This window comes from Giraffa tippelskirchi, chromosome 9 (assembly GCF_054371585.1).
Source record: "Giraffa tippelskirchi isolate mGirTip1 chromosome 9, T2T-mGirTip1v1.2.pri, whole genome shotgun sequence".
Lineage (NCBI taxonomy): Eukaryota > Metazoa > Chordata > Mammalia > Artiodactyla > Giraffidae > Giraffa > Giraffa tippelskirchi.
This window is the reverse complement of record NC_137283.1, coordinates 108,434,588-108,447,811: the sequence shown is the minus strand read 5'-3', so window position 1 is coordinate 108,447,811 and position 13,224 is coordinate 108,434,588. Positions and strand designations below refer to the sequence as shown.

General features: G+C 44.5%; 1 protein-coding gene across 9 annotated transcripts in view; it reads left to right on the top strand.

The window, feature by feature from the left end:
* FOXO3 (forkhead box O3) overlaps positions 1 to 9,812 on the top strand; it is a 120,322-nt gene extending 110,510 nt beyond the window's left edge. For all 9 annotated transcript variants that reach the window (XM_081526758.1, XM_081526750.1, XM_081526751.1 and 6 more), the window contains one exon: positions 4,956 to 9,812. In XM_081526758.1, coding sequence (XP_081382884.1) covers positions 4,956 to 5,042 — 87 coding nt within the window. In that variant the 3' untranslated portion in view covers positions 5,043 to 9,812. The remainder of the gene's footprint in view (positions 1 to 4,955) is intronic.
* The last annotated feature ends 3,412 nt before the right edge of the window (positions 9,813 to 13,224 follow it).

Below are 13,224 nucleotides of genomic sequence, written 5' to 3'. Positions count from 1 at the left end.
AGGGAGCTGGACTTCAGAGTGGATGTAGTAGGGTGGGAGAAGGTAAATTCTTTATTAAAAGCTTACTATTTAAAATTTTATTATTATAAAAATTAAATTATTTGGATGTTAAAACTGTGCCTTGTATTGATCCTTAGGAAGTTTCATCTTACAAGAAATGTGAGTTTTAGAAACTGAATCTAGGAAGCCATCCTCCCTCCAGAAGGGGATCATTAAAGGTCTAGGTCTTGTCCCACAAGCAGTAGGTTCTGCTTGGATTCAGCAGAAATTAACTTTTAGCAGATGTAGGTTTGAAATACTTCATGGAAGCTGTAAGGCTTAAAAGAGTGGTAAGTGTTTGAACTGGGAGAGCGGAGAGAGGGCTGTTTCAGGAGGACGTCATTCATTTATCCAGCCAGCAATTATTGTGTGCCTCTCCTGTTTCAACTTTGCAGGCTACTTGGGACATAGAGAAAATGTGTCCCTGCTGGCATGTGCACTTCTCATGGGTGAATACCACATGTAAGACAGTGCTCTTGAGATAATGAGATGGTCCGTAAGTGGTTTGATTTGAAGGCTTTGCTCTGCTCTCAGTATATTGGGAATTCAATATGTGTGAAAAAGTAACCATTCCGGGCACTACATGATGAGGTGCCAGGTGTGGCTTAGGAGTTAAGCAGAGGACAGCCTGGGGCGGGTGGGGCTCTAGGAGCCATCTGGATGTTTGGATGGGGAGAGCAGACCAGGCAAGGCACTGAACTTGGCCCACCGGATCAGGTGGTAAAGCTGGAATGAGCTCAACAGAGCCAAACCCCCCAGGTCTCTGCCAGCCACAGCTTTGGAGTATTATATGGGCTGCCCTTCCTGGAAACCTGATTTTCTTTTAGGGAGGCTCCTCAACTGAGTACAGATTTGGCCAGAATTTCCATACCTGTTTTCTTTCCCCTCATAAACTATTCAGTGTCTAAAATGGCAAGTTGATAGCATTTGCCAAACGGGTTTTTATAGAGCTGCACCTCCTATAATTCCCCTTCTCGGGCAGCTGTGGAAGGTGGTTCTCTTCAACCAGCCTCACAGGCAGAGGGCTGCATTTTAATCAGCCAGGCCTCTGCGGTCCCTGAACACCAGGTTGGTTTTCATGTGCTGCCCTCTTCCAACCCAGAAGAGACTAAGAAATTACCAAATTAAGCCAGAGTGTTGTGCTTAAACACCATTAGGTGTTTTCTTGAGCTGCTTCGTAGTTGGGCCGTAAAGATGAGCTCCACAGGACTTGCTGACATTTCTACTCTCCAGCATCGGACATGGCCACCTTACCCAAGCCCTGCTGTTTTTCCTGGGATGATAACCAACGGAAGCCTTGGATGCTGTCAGATGGTTGTGGCCTGTGATGGATTGGGTGTCCCTCAGACCCTCCTTGTGGGGAAGCAGGCATTTCTTTGCTCTTTACTCAGGTAGAAGCATTCATTCTCTGAAATGCACCCCTGTTCTCTGAAATCCACCTGAAGTTTCCCTGTCATTGAGCAAACATGGATTCATTTCTTTTCCATCCTAAATGTTCTACATTCAGTCCCTCACTCGCCCCAGGGGTTGCAAGTTTGGCTTAAATTATCTTTATGTTTAAAGAGTAAAGGGGTATTTCACTGTAATTTTGTGTTTCAGGCAGACTTTCCTCCAAGCATCTTTTCGTTTTGGCCGGGAAAGCAGTGGCTAACCTGTGTGGATTTGCAGATGGGAGAGTTTTGTCCCTGTGGTTCTTTTTCCTTCCCTGTCATATTTGGAATTGGGGCCCTGTTCCTCTCCTCTCTGCCAGGAAGATAAAAACACTGCTGAGAAATCTAGATTTGTCATAGTGGAGTTAAGTTGTGGGAGGACAGCAGCAGGAACAGTTTATGTTTTATTCCCAGATTAAAGTTGATGGGGGTTGTTACGTTTTGTGTACAGTTTTTTTGGAGGCGTGGCCCTTTCTTAGAACATCATGTGATTTAGTGGTGATAATTAGGCAGAAACTTGTCTTCCGTACAGATGCCAAGATTATAGAGGGACTTACTCTCACCAGAGACCAGATGACAGCATCCACAGATATTTTTAGAAGGGGCCTCATCATTTGGTTTCCCTATTTCATTTTCTTTGCATTAACAGCCTGATTTCAAACTTAATCTTGGGCAGGGAGGGAGGAGGGGAGATTTTCTCCCTGTTAATGAAAGTCCTGGATGGGACAGGACAACGTCTTCCTATTTATTGTTAGTTAGCCCACTGCCTAGTAACTGTGAAGTGATGGCTGTAATCCCCTTCAGCTGTAGGCTTCCTTTTCCTTCCTGAAGTTTTGCTTAATCTGATGTGGTTAAGGCCATCAACATACACACGTAAACCTCATAGTTAACTAAGGCCATCAACATACACACGTAAACCTCATAGTTAACTAAAGCATCTCAATTTAAAGAATGTAAGACTAGTGAGAGCACCATTCAAACGCAGGGAACTTGTGTCCAAACCAAGTATCATTAAATCCGGTTATTGACTGTGCTCCCTTCATTTTTAGTCGTTGATGGTGTCAGATAAACATGTGTAAACATCGAGCCACCAGAGAGAGGTTAAAAAATCTTAAGGCAGGGGCCTTAGAGGGGCCACTTTCCTTGTGATGAATTCTAATTGTAAGGTCTTCCTAGTGAATACTGATCCTGGTGTTCCTCTTAGAATGGTGATTGTGTTTCCTTTCTGTGTTCACAGTATTTTACAAACTGTTTGCCTTCTGTCACAGGGACAAGTTGCCTTTCCATCTTGTGGAGTGGGGGTTTCTCTGTTCAGTTTGTCCTCTGTGAGGGCTGCCTCTCAGCCTGCGCCTGGCCTCTGCCAGTTGAACTTCCAGGCGCAGGCTGTTTCCTGTGCAACCTCGGGGCGTGCCAGGACATAGTGCCACAGGGGCCCCAAGCCCATTCTGCAAAGAGGGAAAGAGGGCAGGTCAGCACATCCCCTGCTTAATGATCAAGTTCACTGCTAGTGTGGACCTTTGGATGAGATTGTGATGGCTGATGCCCTCTTTTGCTTAGAATGATGCCACATTACGTGCTTATAGGTGCCTCCTGTCTTCTTCCCTCCTGTGCTGACCCGGCACCAGCATTGGAGCGAGTTGCGTGCTCTGCCACTGTACATGGGGAATGAAGTGTGTCAACTCCCCAGCATGCACTGGTGTCTGTGGCTGAATAATTAACACCAGAGGGAACAGGGGGATGGGATTTGGGTTAGGTAATACCTCACAGCTCCTCTCTTGGCACTTACAGTAAGTCAGGGTCAGGACTCAGGGACCAGAGTCCCCTGATGACTGATTGCATAGTGATGTTAGATGGTGGTTTGTTAAGTGTTATTGTGAAGGAAAGAACGAAATCCCCTTCCAAAGAGCCATATCCGCACCCTGTGTGTTCGGGCCTCAGGGGTCCCAGGTGGAGCTGCTAGAACAGCACTGGTTCCACCGGGCTAAATGCCTCACAGGTACTGAAATCTGATACCTGTCAGACCTTTCCTCCCTCTGAAATCCACAGGCCATTATTTTATAGCCCAGGATAATATTATCTAGTATCCTTACAGAGCAGAGAATACCTCCAGAAAAGCCATCAGCCAGGGAAACAGAATACTTGGGGAAGAGGGGGAAAGAAGGGGCCTTTTCCTGCTTTATCATCTCTGCCTCTCATAAACAACCCAAGCTCTTCTTTTTGGAGCTGTAGCAAGGGTAGCTGTGACCGTGGGTGTGTAATGTCACAAATACTAAACCCTGTTGTCTTTCTGAGGGGTAGTGAAAAGTAAGATTGCCAAGCAGTCAAGAGAGAGAAGCAGATGTAGATAACGTGTGAGTGGGAGAGGGGGGAGCTTATTGATGCATTTTTCATTGCTTGTTCACCTTATCTGGTGAGATGATCCAGAGTTCGTGTTGCTTCCCTCCCACCTTTCTATCCATTTCTTGGCCTAGAGCCTTTATTTATTTATTTATTTTTTAAACCATGACAGCTGACACTGTCTCCATAAACAAGTGGTCTTGAGGCCTGTCATATCAGTTCATTTAGCTACGTCTCTGAGTGTGTGGATAAATATATATGTGTGTGTCTGTATAATAAGTTTATTTTTTAATTCTCTGACTTTTCCTGGCTCAGTGGTCATATGATGTCTGATAAGACTTGTGTAAATTCAGATGCTTTGAGAGGACTTACAATTTGAAGATTTCCTGGAGGCATAATAATGCCAACAGTAATGTTGTTATTCATTGTTAAAAGGATATTCTGTGGGAGGTTTTTTGAGCCATTTGTGCATGATATAATTTTATTTCCTCTGTACATTTTTAATATATAAAGCAAAGTTCCAAGACAGTCTGCTGAGAGATTACTTGTTTTTTTGGTGAGGGAAGTCAGGATTACCCCTGGCCATCCGTGCAGACTGATGAAGCATTTGTAGAAAGTGACTATTTCCTCCTCTGGTGTTGGGCTGTCAATGGAAAGAGTGGTGAGCAAGGTCATTTAGTCCACAGAGCTGCCGGGGGAGAACCAGAGAAGCATAGCTGGTCTGTTTGGGGTGATCAGTTTCTCTGGTTTATAGCATGAAAGTCCTATGTCCCAGGAAGCCCTTCAATCCAAAAATCTGGAGTAAAACCCTATCTGCAGCCTGGCCCTCCCGAACTTGGAAGGGCCTACTGAGACACCCCAGGTTTACCTGGCCTCGTTAACCTCCCCAGGTGAATGGCCCCATTTCCTCTAGGCATTTGAACTTGACAGCATTTTGTTATCAAGCATAGGAATAAGGTAAGTAATCTACAGGCTATGTCCTTAGGTTTTCAGACCTTTGAATCTAGCGCAGCAAAACAGCCTGACTTGGAGCACCCCAGCCCAGAGGTGGGTGAGGAGACCGGAGGCTCAGGACGTGTGACCCAGAGGGCCCGCTGCTGCTCTTTGAATGTCCTTAACCGTCTCTGGTTTTCTTCTCTCCTCCTATAGACCCTCAAACTGACGCAAGACCTACCAAGAAAACCCTTTGCCAAATCTGCTCTCAGCAAGTGGACAGTGGTACCGTTTACAGCTTAACACCTTTGTGAGCCCACGCGTTTCCTACCCCAGCAGAGACTGTTATCAGCCCCTTCCCCCGGGTGAAGCACTTATCCTCGCACAGAACTCTCTCTATAAAGTATGCAAAACCTTCCTTGTACGGGGTGACAGCCACCTGCCAGCGAAGGACAGCACCCTGCCAGCACCGCCCACCCCGTTCAGAGCACACCGTCAGCCCGCGGGCCATCCTGTGGTGGTTTAATATCGCGATGGTTTATGGGATGTGTTAAGCGTTGTTTTTGTGTTTGTTTTCCTTTGACTTTCAGTTTCTCACATGCATTGACTTGGAGTCTTTTTATGTTAAAGTGTTAACCATCCTTCCCCTGGCACATTTACAAACAGAAAATGTACCAGCTACTGCGCTGGCCCTGGGTGTCACAAGCGTCCGAGCCTGTAGAACTCCCCAAACTAACACATTACATAAACTAGAAGGGGTTTTTCTGTCTTCTTTACTTTGGTAGAAAACTATTCTTTTCTAAAAAAAAAAAAAAAACTCAACAGTGGCACAAGTGTTTGCTGTGTGCACTGGCCCAGGACAGAGCCCTGCATCTGCAAACAGAAGGGTGCCCAGCATCTGACCCCGAGTGCTCGGTCCTGAGTCAGGGCGATTGGGGGACAATACCCTGGCCCTGGTCTGCAGTTGCCAGATGGGTCTGGCCTGTGGTCTCCTGTCAGTATCCTCAGCTCACACAGTCACAGTAATCGTATGTTGGTTAGAAATTAGGATCTTTTCAAGGAAGAAATCTGCTCAGCTCTTCACTCATTGCCAAATGCCACTAATGGATTTAGTTTTAAGGAGAAAAGGAAAGGAAAAAAAAAAGTAGTGTTGTTTTGCTTTGCAGAAGTGAACTTACAGGTGAACATTAAGCCTGCAATGAGAAATGTGTGGAAAGTACAAACCCGAGTCACTCTTTTTCTAAATGCACACCCTTGATTACTTTTAGCCTTGCTCTGTATAATCTGATCTAGTAGATGTGTATGAATGAGAGGTAATAGCATACAAACTGATTCTTTTTTTAATATAAATAAGCTTAGGTTGTAATTGTACAAATGACACAATGGAAGTACAAGATAGGGCCATTTTGACCTCCCTCCTCCCACTTTGCCTGCTTGTATGGATTTCATTTTTTTCTTTTCAAAAAGTTATGGTGCTGTATAGGTGCTTTCTGTTTAACCCAGAAAGTGTGATTATATTAGTTGCCCTCTTTGATAGAGTAGTTGGGAACACCTTTGGTACCTATGAAACTTGGACAATGACGCTCTGATTGGCACAGCATATGCATACTTCTCCAAAAAGGTATATGAAGACTCTTTTCTTTGCATACAAGCATTAGGCATACAAATGTATAAATATATTTTATCATGTACAGTTACAAAAATGGAACATTCTGCATGGATGTTAGGAATCCAGGCTCATAGTTCAGCACAGACCTCCCTGCATGAGTTCTCGCAGACGCTTGCACCGTGCAGTGGGCGCTGACTCCCCCACCAACACAGACATGCCACCTGACCACTGCACCTGTCACCAGCCACCAGGGGCCCCCTTGTGCACCTTTGCTTCCTGATTCCTCTGGGGGTGATGTTGGTGGTGATAACAGCTCCTAGCATAGTGAAAGTTCCATTTGGTGTTGTCACTTGTCTCTCCCGCATCACCTAGGTTGTCATGTTTGAGCGATGGCCCTGTTGATTTCACCCTGCCTTTTACTGAATCTGTAAATTGTTGTGCAGTTTGTGGTTATAGTAGACCTGTAGCCTATTGCCTTTTCTAAACTGCTCCAAGTTTATAATCCTCATTTTGAAAGTATGTATCATTTTTGAAAATATGTATTCTATTCATGTGGTCTGCTTCTCAGTGAGACAGACTTTTGCTTACCATAATCCTCTGTAGTAAGGCTAGCCCCTTCCTCGAGTCTTTGGTAGTCTGCTGTCCATGAGGAGTGTCCATTGTCAGTGAGAGGGGGCTGCTCCCTGGGTTCCTAAGTGATGCTGCCCTGGGTGGAGACACAGTTTGGTCAGGGACAGGGGGAGGGACCAGGGGGTATTGGATTCAGGGGAGAATCCGAAGTGCTTCCAAACACAAGGGCCCTGAGACTTTCTCTCCTGAGCTCAGAGAAACAAGAAAACAAACAAAATAGCTATTTGCCTTTGCAGTTTTCTAGATGGTGGAAACTACTTTGGGAGTAAGAAAGGCAACCCTCAAATGTGTTTCAACTTTAAAATGTTGACTTCCTTTCAGACCTGTGGCATCTCATTTATTCTTCCCCCGCCCCAATGTTTGTTAGATTTCAGGCAGAATGTCTTACAAAATGTCCTAGAACCAGATTATAATTTAATCTAAAACAGCTGAGGGAGGGACAGAGAGGGGATGTGAGAGCAAGACAGCCATGGAACAGATCAGGAAAATGGAGAGGGAGGGGTGCTTTGAATCTTTTTACTTTTTTTTTTTTTTTAATTTAAGTAACTCAGCATCTACATGTAGAGTATCATGGACAGCTGAGATCAGGGCAAAGTCAGGTGCCAGCATCAGTGCTAGAAAGGGTCAGGCAAGAATGGAACAGTTAGGCCTGTCCAGGATCACACAGCCTCACTCTCACCCTTGGCCACTCACCCAGAGGCCAGGATCCGTTAGACTAACCAGGTCCTGCCGCAGTCAGGGCAGAGGTGCCATCTTCTGTTAAGACCCTGCTTTCAGGAAGGGCCTACCAGTGGCCACCATGTGAAGGTCTGAGTGTCACAGGTCCCTCACAGAAGTTTTCTGACCTGGAGCGTCTCAGTGGAATATTCAGTAGCTTCCGGGGGTCTGGCAGTCGTAATGTTTGCTTCCTGATGCAAACCCTCAGAGTCTACCCTGGGCCTCTCATTAAGCTGCTCTAGGGAGCCTTCCACTTTTTGATGGGAAGTTTAGAAGAGTAACAATGTTGAAAACATGACCTGAACTCTGGGGTTCTTGTTACCTTCAGGGTTCCAGAACCAGAAACCTTTTACCAAAGTTAGAAAAGAACTTTATCACAAGCCTTCCCTGTCCTGGCATGAGGCCTGACCGCCAGACTCAGAGTATCCCATTAACTGTGAATGAATCTGAGGTCAGTTCCCTTTATTGCCGAAACACGTTCTTTTAAGATGTCAGAAGTTCGTCTTTGCTGTTAACAGGTGGAGCGTGCACACACGTGTAGTTCTGGGGGACTGTGTATGTTGGGGGCGGGGTTTGGTGTTGAGTTTCGGCCCTGTGTGTGTCGCTTCCCCGCTCTGAGAAGACCTCGTGGCTCACTACTCAGGACAGGTATGCCCAGTCTCAGGGTGTCATTTCAGGCAGTTTCTGAACCTGTTAAAGATAGAAGGGAGTCTATCTCATGAACCTCAACTTAAAGAATAAGGAATATTTGAATCTCTTGAAAAGCCCATCAAGAGGAAAGGAGTCAAACAGCCATGCCCATTTTTTTGTGCACTGTTGCCAAGGGCTGTTGAAGGAAAATAAAGAAGTTACCCTTTCTCTCTAAAAGCAGAAACAAAATCCTGACAGGTCCGAACTGTGATTTCCTCTTTCTTGGTGTATCTGGGTGAATGCTGATTAGGCGTAACATATTTTTTTTAATTAAGAAAAGCAAAAATTTTTTGTCGAAATTCAATCGCTGGCAAAGAGGTACAAACAGCCAGCCTCTCCTGGAGACCAGGGGTAGCAGGGTGCAGCAAGGGGAGAGAGCAGTCCTTGTGAAATCCTGTCTATCAGACCAGATCATAATGCAGATGCCCAGGTACTGAGAAGAGTACAGTTGGCCCTAAGTACACACAGGCTCCACATCCTCAGAGTCAGCCAGCCGCGGATCCGGAGGGCCAATTGTACTAGCCTTTTTGTGTAAGGGACTTGGGCATTTGCGGATGTAGGTGGGGGGGGTGGAGTCCTGCAACCAATCCCCCATGGATACCGGGGGTGACTGTGTATTATATTTGATCTAGATCTTTAGTGGGTAACATTTTATGCAGTTTGAATGAATAAAAATATTTTCCTGTTGTTTAGTTTTATTTGTATGTATTTTTCTTTGATGAAGGATTGGTTCCGAGGCCTCTGTCACACTCCAGAAATATTTGTGCAGCTGCTTTAAAAAAAAAAAAAGCTGTGTGTCTGGTCACTTATTTCTCTAAAATTATCTCATTGCCTGGCAATCAATCTTCTCTCAATATACTTGTCCTAGCACATTATGTACACAGGAAATGTAAACAGATGTGAAGGAGGACCAGAAAAAAAAAACTAGTTGATAATAAAGAAAAATGTATGTTTTGGCTTCACGTTTAACTTTTTTTTTCTTTAAGAAAAAAGTTGCATGAATGGGAAAAAAAATCTGTATACAGTATCTGTAAAACTGTCTTATCTGTTTCAATTTCTTGCTTATACCCCATGCAAACTAGAACTCAGTGTGGTGCATGGCCATATTCAAACACCTAAGAGTCATGCAGTTGATACTTTGGTTTGAAGCACCTCATCCTTACTTTCAAAGCGAACACTATCATATTGCATTCTTACTGAGGATTTTGTCTGTCCATATGTTACCATGAAATATCTCTACCACCTTTTGTCTCAAGAATCAAAACCAGTTTGATTTGGGAGTCTTCTCCTTTCCAAGTGAAATAGAGATGCAGTACTTAACTTTCCTTGGTGTTTGTAGATATTGCCTTGTGTATTCCATTTAAAACCGTAATCTAGTTTGTAAAAGCGATGGTGACGCATGTAAATAAAGCATCAATGACACTCTACCTTACTGCAAGAAGTTGTTTGTTCTCCCTCCCCGTCTCTTTAACCTGAGAAGTGAAATAGCTGTGTTTATCTCAAGGTCTCCTTGTGGGAGAGGCACAAAGCAGAGAGACTATCCTAGATCTCTAAACTAAATGAATCCTGTGGACTTTGTCTCTGACTCACTTTGACCTCCATAGGCAACCAGACACTTTAATAAAGCAGATTTATGGCATTGTGCCTGGTGGCGGAGAGCCACTTTCAGCCTGCACGGAGTCAGGTCGCCCTGGGGGAGCTTCTATGCAGGCAGTGGGATTTGGACTCTGCCCCCCCATGGGTATCAGAAGTTTTGACCCTAAGGAGGTCCTGCTCTCAGGAGTCCAGCAGATGAACACTGGTCATCGGTCATCAAGGTGCCCTCCTACATAGCAAACACAGCATTTAAGGCTGCTGGTGGCAATAGCATAAATATTTCCTCATGGCTAAGTTCGGGGGAACTCCACCCTACTGTAAAACTATTCTTAGTAGCACATGTTGTGGTTTTTCCTATTAATAAACATCATAAAAATCATTCAGCTTTTGGGTTCAAAGTCCTAAGCAACTTGATGGACTCTTATTTCAGGTCAAGTAGCTAAGAAAGATTTTAAAGTTTGCCTTTGGGATAAGTTCTATGTTGGTGGAGCCATGCTTCTGTTAAGTCTGTCCTTACCATTGTTTTAATTTCCTGTAAAGGTAAAAACCTCACCATCTTCCAGGACCAAAGCCAGCTAGAAGATATGTCATTTGAGATTGCTTTCCAGTTTTGATCCTGTCTCCTAAAAGATTAAAGGTGGAAATCCAAAACCAACTATCACAAAATTCTCAGAGTTCCCCCAAACCAGGTAAAAATTCAACTAAAATTAATTGAAGTTAACAACACTGAGGCAATGTCAAGTGTGCCAGTGGGCCAGAGACTCTGATGGACATCAAGACAACTGGGACCTGGACTTTGGCTTCTGTGAGTTTATATTCAAGGTATCATCTGTCTGTTCCACCATGAGGAATAAAGGGCTGTCACCGGCTCTCCTTGCTTTCAGCTTCTTGTTTAGAAGAGGAAGAATTTGGAATGGTTAATCTCGCTAACTATTTACAGATTTGATCTCTCAAAATGTTTGAATAGTGAAGGCAGACTTCTAATCCCACGCATGTGACATGTATCAGCCAAGCCACTCACGTCACAGCTGGAACACAGAGGTCAAAGGTGGAGGAAGGTAGAGTTCATAGCCAGGACTTACCTGCCAGATGCTCCCCGACCTTGGCCCTTGGCCACTCCCCTGGGACTTGAGGAAAAAAGGAGATGGCTGTGGTGCTCTGGATGTTTCTCAGCTCAGCCCATGGTGGGCATGCTCAGGGGAGTGTGCTTGAAGAACGGAGGTGGAGAGAGGAGCATTCTGAAGGGGACCCCTCCTCACTCTGCTTCCATCGCCAGCAAGGAAACCCTTGGGTGCTGGGCCCCGAGGAGTAGACACCTTTGGAGCTGGAGGAAGAGGGATCCTTCCACTTGAATTTTCTTCTTTCAAACATTTAAAGAGGAAGATTCTCAGCAATATATAAGACCTGAAGAAAGTTCGATTGTGTGTGTCTGCAGTTCTGATGACCCAAAATTTCATTTTTGCTACCTTTCTCAGAGGACTTACTAGACACACTACAAACATGCCCACTCCCACTCAGGGAAGAAAACTTGCAATGCTCTTCTTGTATGGGCACAGGCCTGCCTCCGTGAGCCCTACTTTCATCCACCCCACCAGCACCAGGATGCACCAGACAGCCGGATGACAAAGAAAGCTGCTTCCTTCTCAGGTGTCTCACAGCCCGTGGCCAAACAGCCTGCCCCAAAGGTGGAGGAGTCAATGGCTTGGCACCCCTGTAACTTCCCAACCAAACTGAGAACACTGATCTGGAAGAAACCACAGAAAACTCCGTAATGGTTCAGTCCAGGGGTGGACACAAGGGTTTTGACTTTCAGCTCTGTCCTTCTATACTCTTTTAATTTGTCAAAGTGGGAGTGTGTTACTTTTATTAAGATAAATAAGGTTTCTAAAGAGCCAAGATGGAGAGGCTGACTGACTCCTTTTCTGAGTGGTTGGTCGCTAAGTCATGTCCGACTCTTGCGACTCCATGGACTGTAGCCTGCCAGACCGTTCTGTCCATGGAATTCTCCAGGAAAGAATACTAGAGTGGGTTGCCATTTCTGAGACTGGAGGGAATAACGAATAAAGTGGGAGAAAGGGCTAGGGAATAACAGTAGAGATAAGGACGTGATGATACTGTCTAAAAGGAATCTGGTTGATAAATGAATAATACCGTTGCAAAGTTGTAGCTTCATAATTTTGGATTTCCATAATTTCCTCCTATTAACAACTTGAATATCATTATAGGAATTACCTAATCAGAACAAAGGAATTTTATGTACCTGTTAAAATAATAATTATAAAAACTGTATGCTTATACAGTATGCACTCTTAGAAATGTAATTATCTATTGCTGTTTTAACTTTGACATAAGAAAAAAAAGCAGAAATAACTCTATGCCAGTGTAAACTGTGGCTGAGGTGAGATACTGAATGGTAAAAGCCAAAAATTGATATAATTCTTGTATTGTGGACACTTTGGCCTTGACACTGGACTCGCAACCTCAACTGTTGCCACCATAAATAAGCCGATACTGGTCCTTGGCCACTCCGTGCTCTGCTTCTATGGGGGAGAAGGGGCTCTTCCTCCCACCAAGATGTGTCCACTGGGAAATTCCCCAAGTAGGGGGGTGTTCTTATGCCAGAACTTGGCCCCAAAAGACAAATGTCCATTGTAGTTGGCAAGTGGTTATGGAATTTTTTGTCACAATTATATTCACTTGTTGCACTGTGTTTTTGAAAGGTAATGTGTTCACATGATTGATATCTAGGAAGCATATAGATGCACACACAGGAAATGTTTTCCCATCCCTGTCTAGTTCTCTGCCTAGTTCCTCCCACCCAAAGTTTCTTGCATATCCTTCCAGAATTTCTTATATATCTACCTTTTTTATTACACAAAAAGTACATTATAGCCACTGACCAGTATCTTGCTTTGTTAATGATTTTCTCACACATGGAGGAAACATCAGTCACAGAAAGCCTCCTCAGTTTTAGAGCTGCATGGTCTTCTGTATCATTGTATCCCAATTCATTTAACCTGTATTCTCCTATTGATAGCATATTAAAAAGCAGAGACATTACTTTGCCAACAAAAGTCCGTCTAGTCAAGGCTATGGTTTTTCCAGTAGTCACGTATGGATGTGAGAGTTGCACTGTGAAGAAAGCTGAGCGCCAAAGAATTGATGCCTTTGAACTGTGGTGTTGGAGAAGACTCTTGAGAGTCCCTTGGACTGCAAGGAGATCAGTCCTGGGTGTTCATTGGA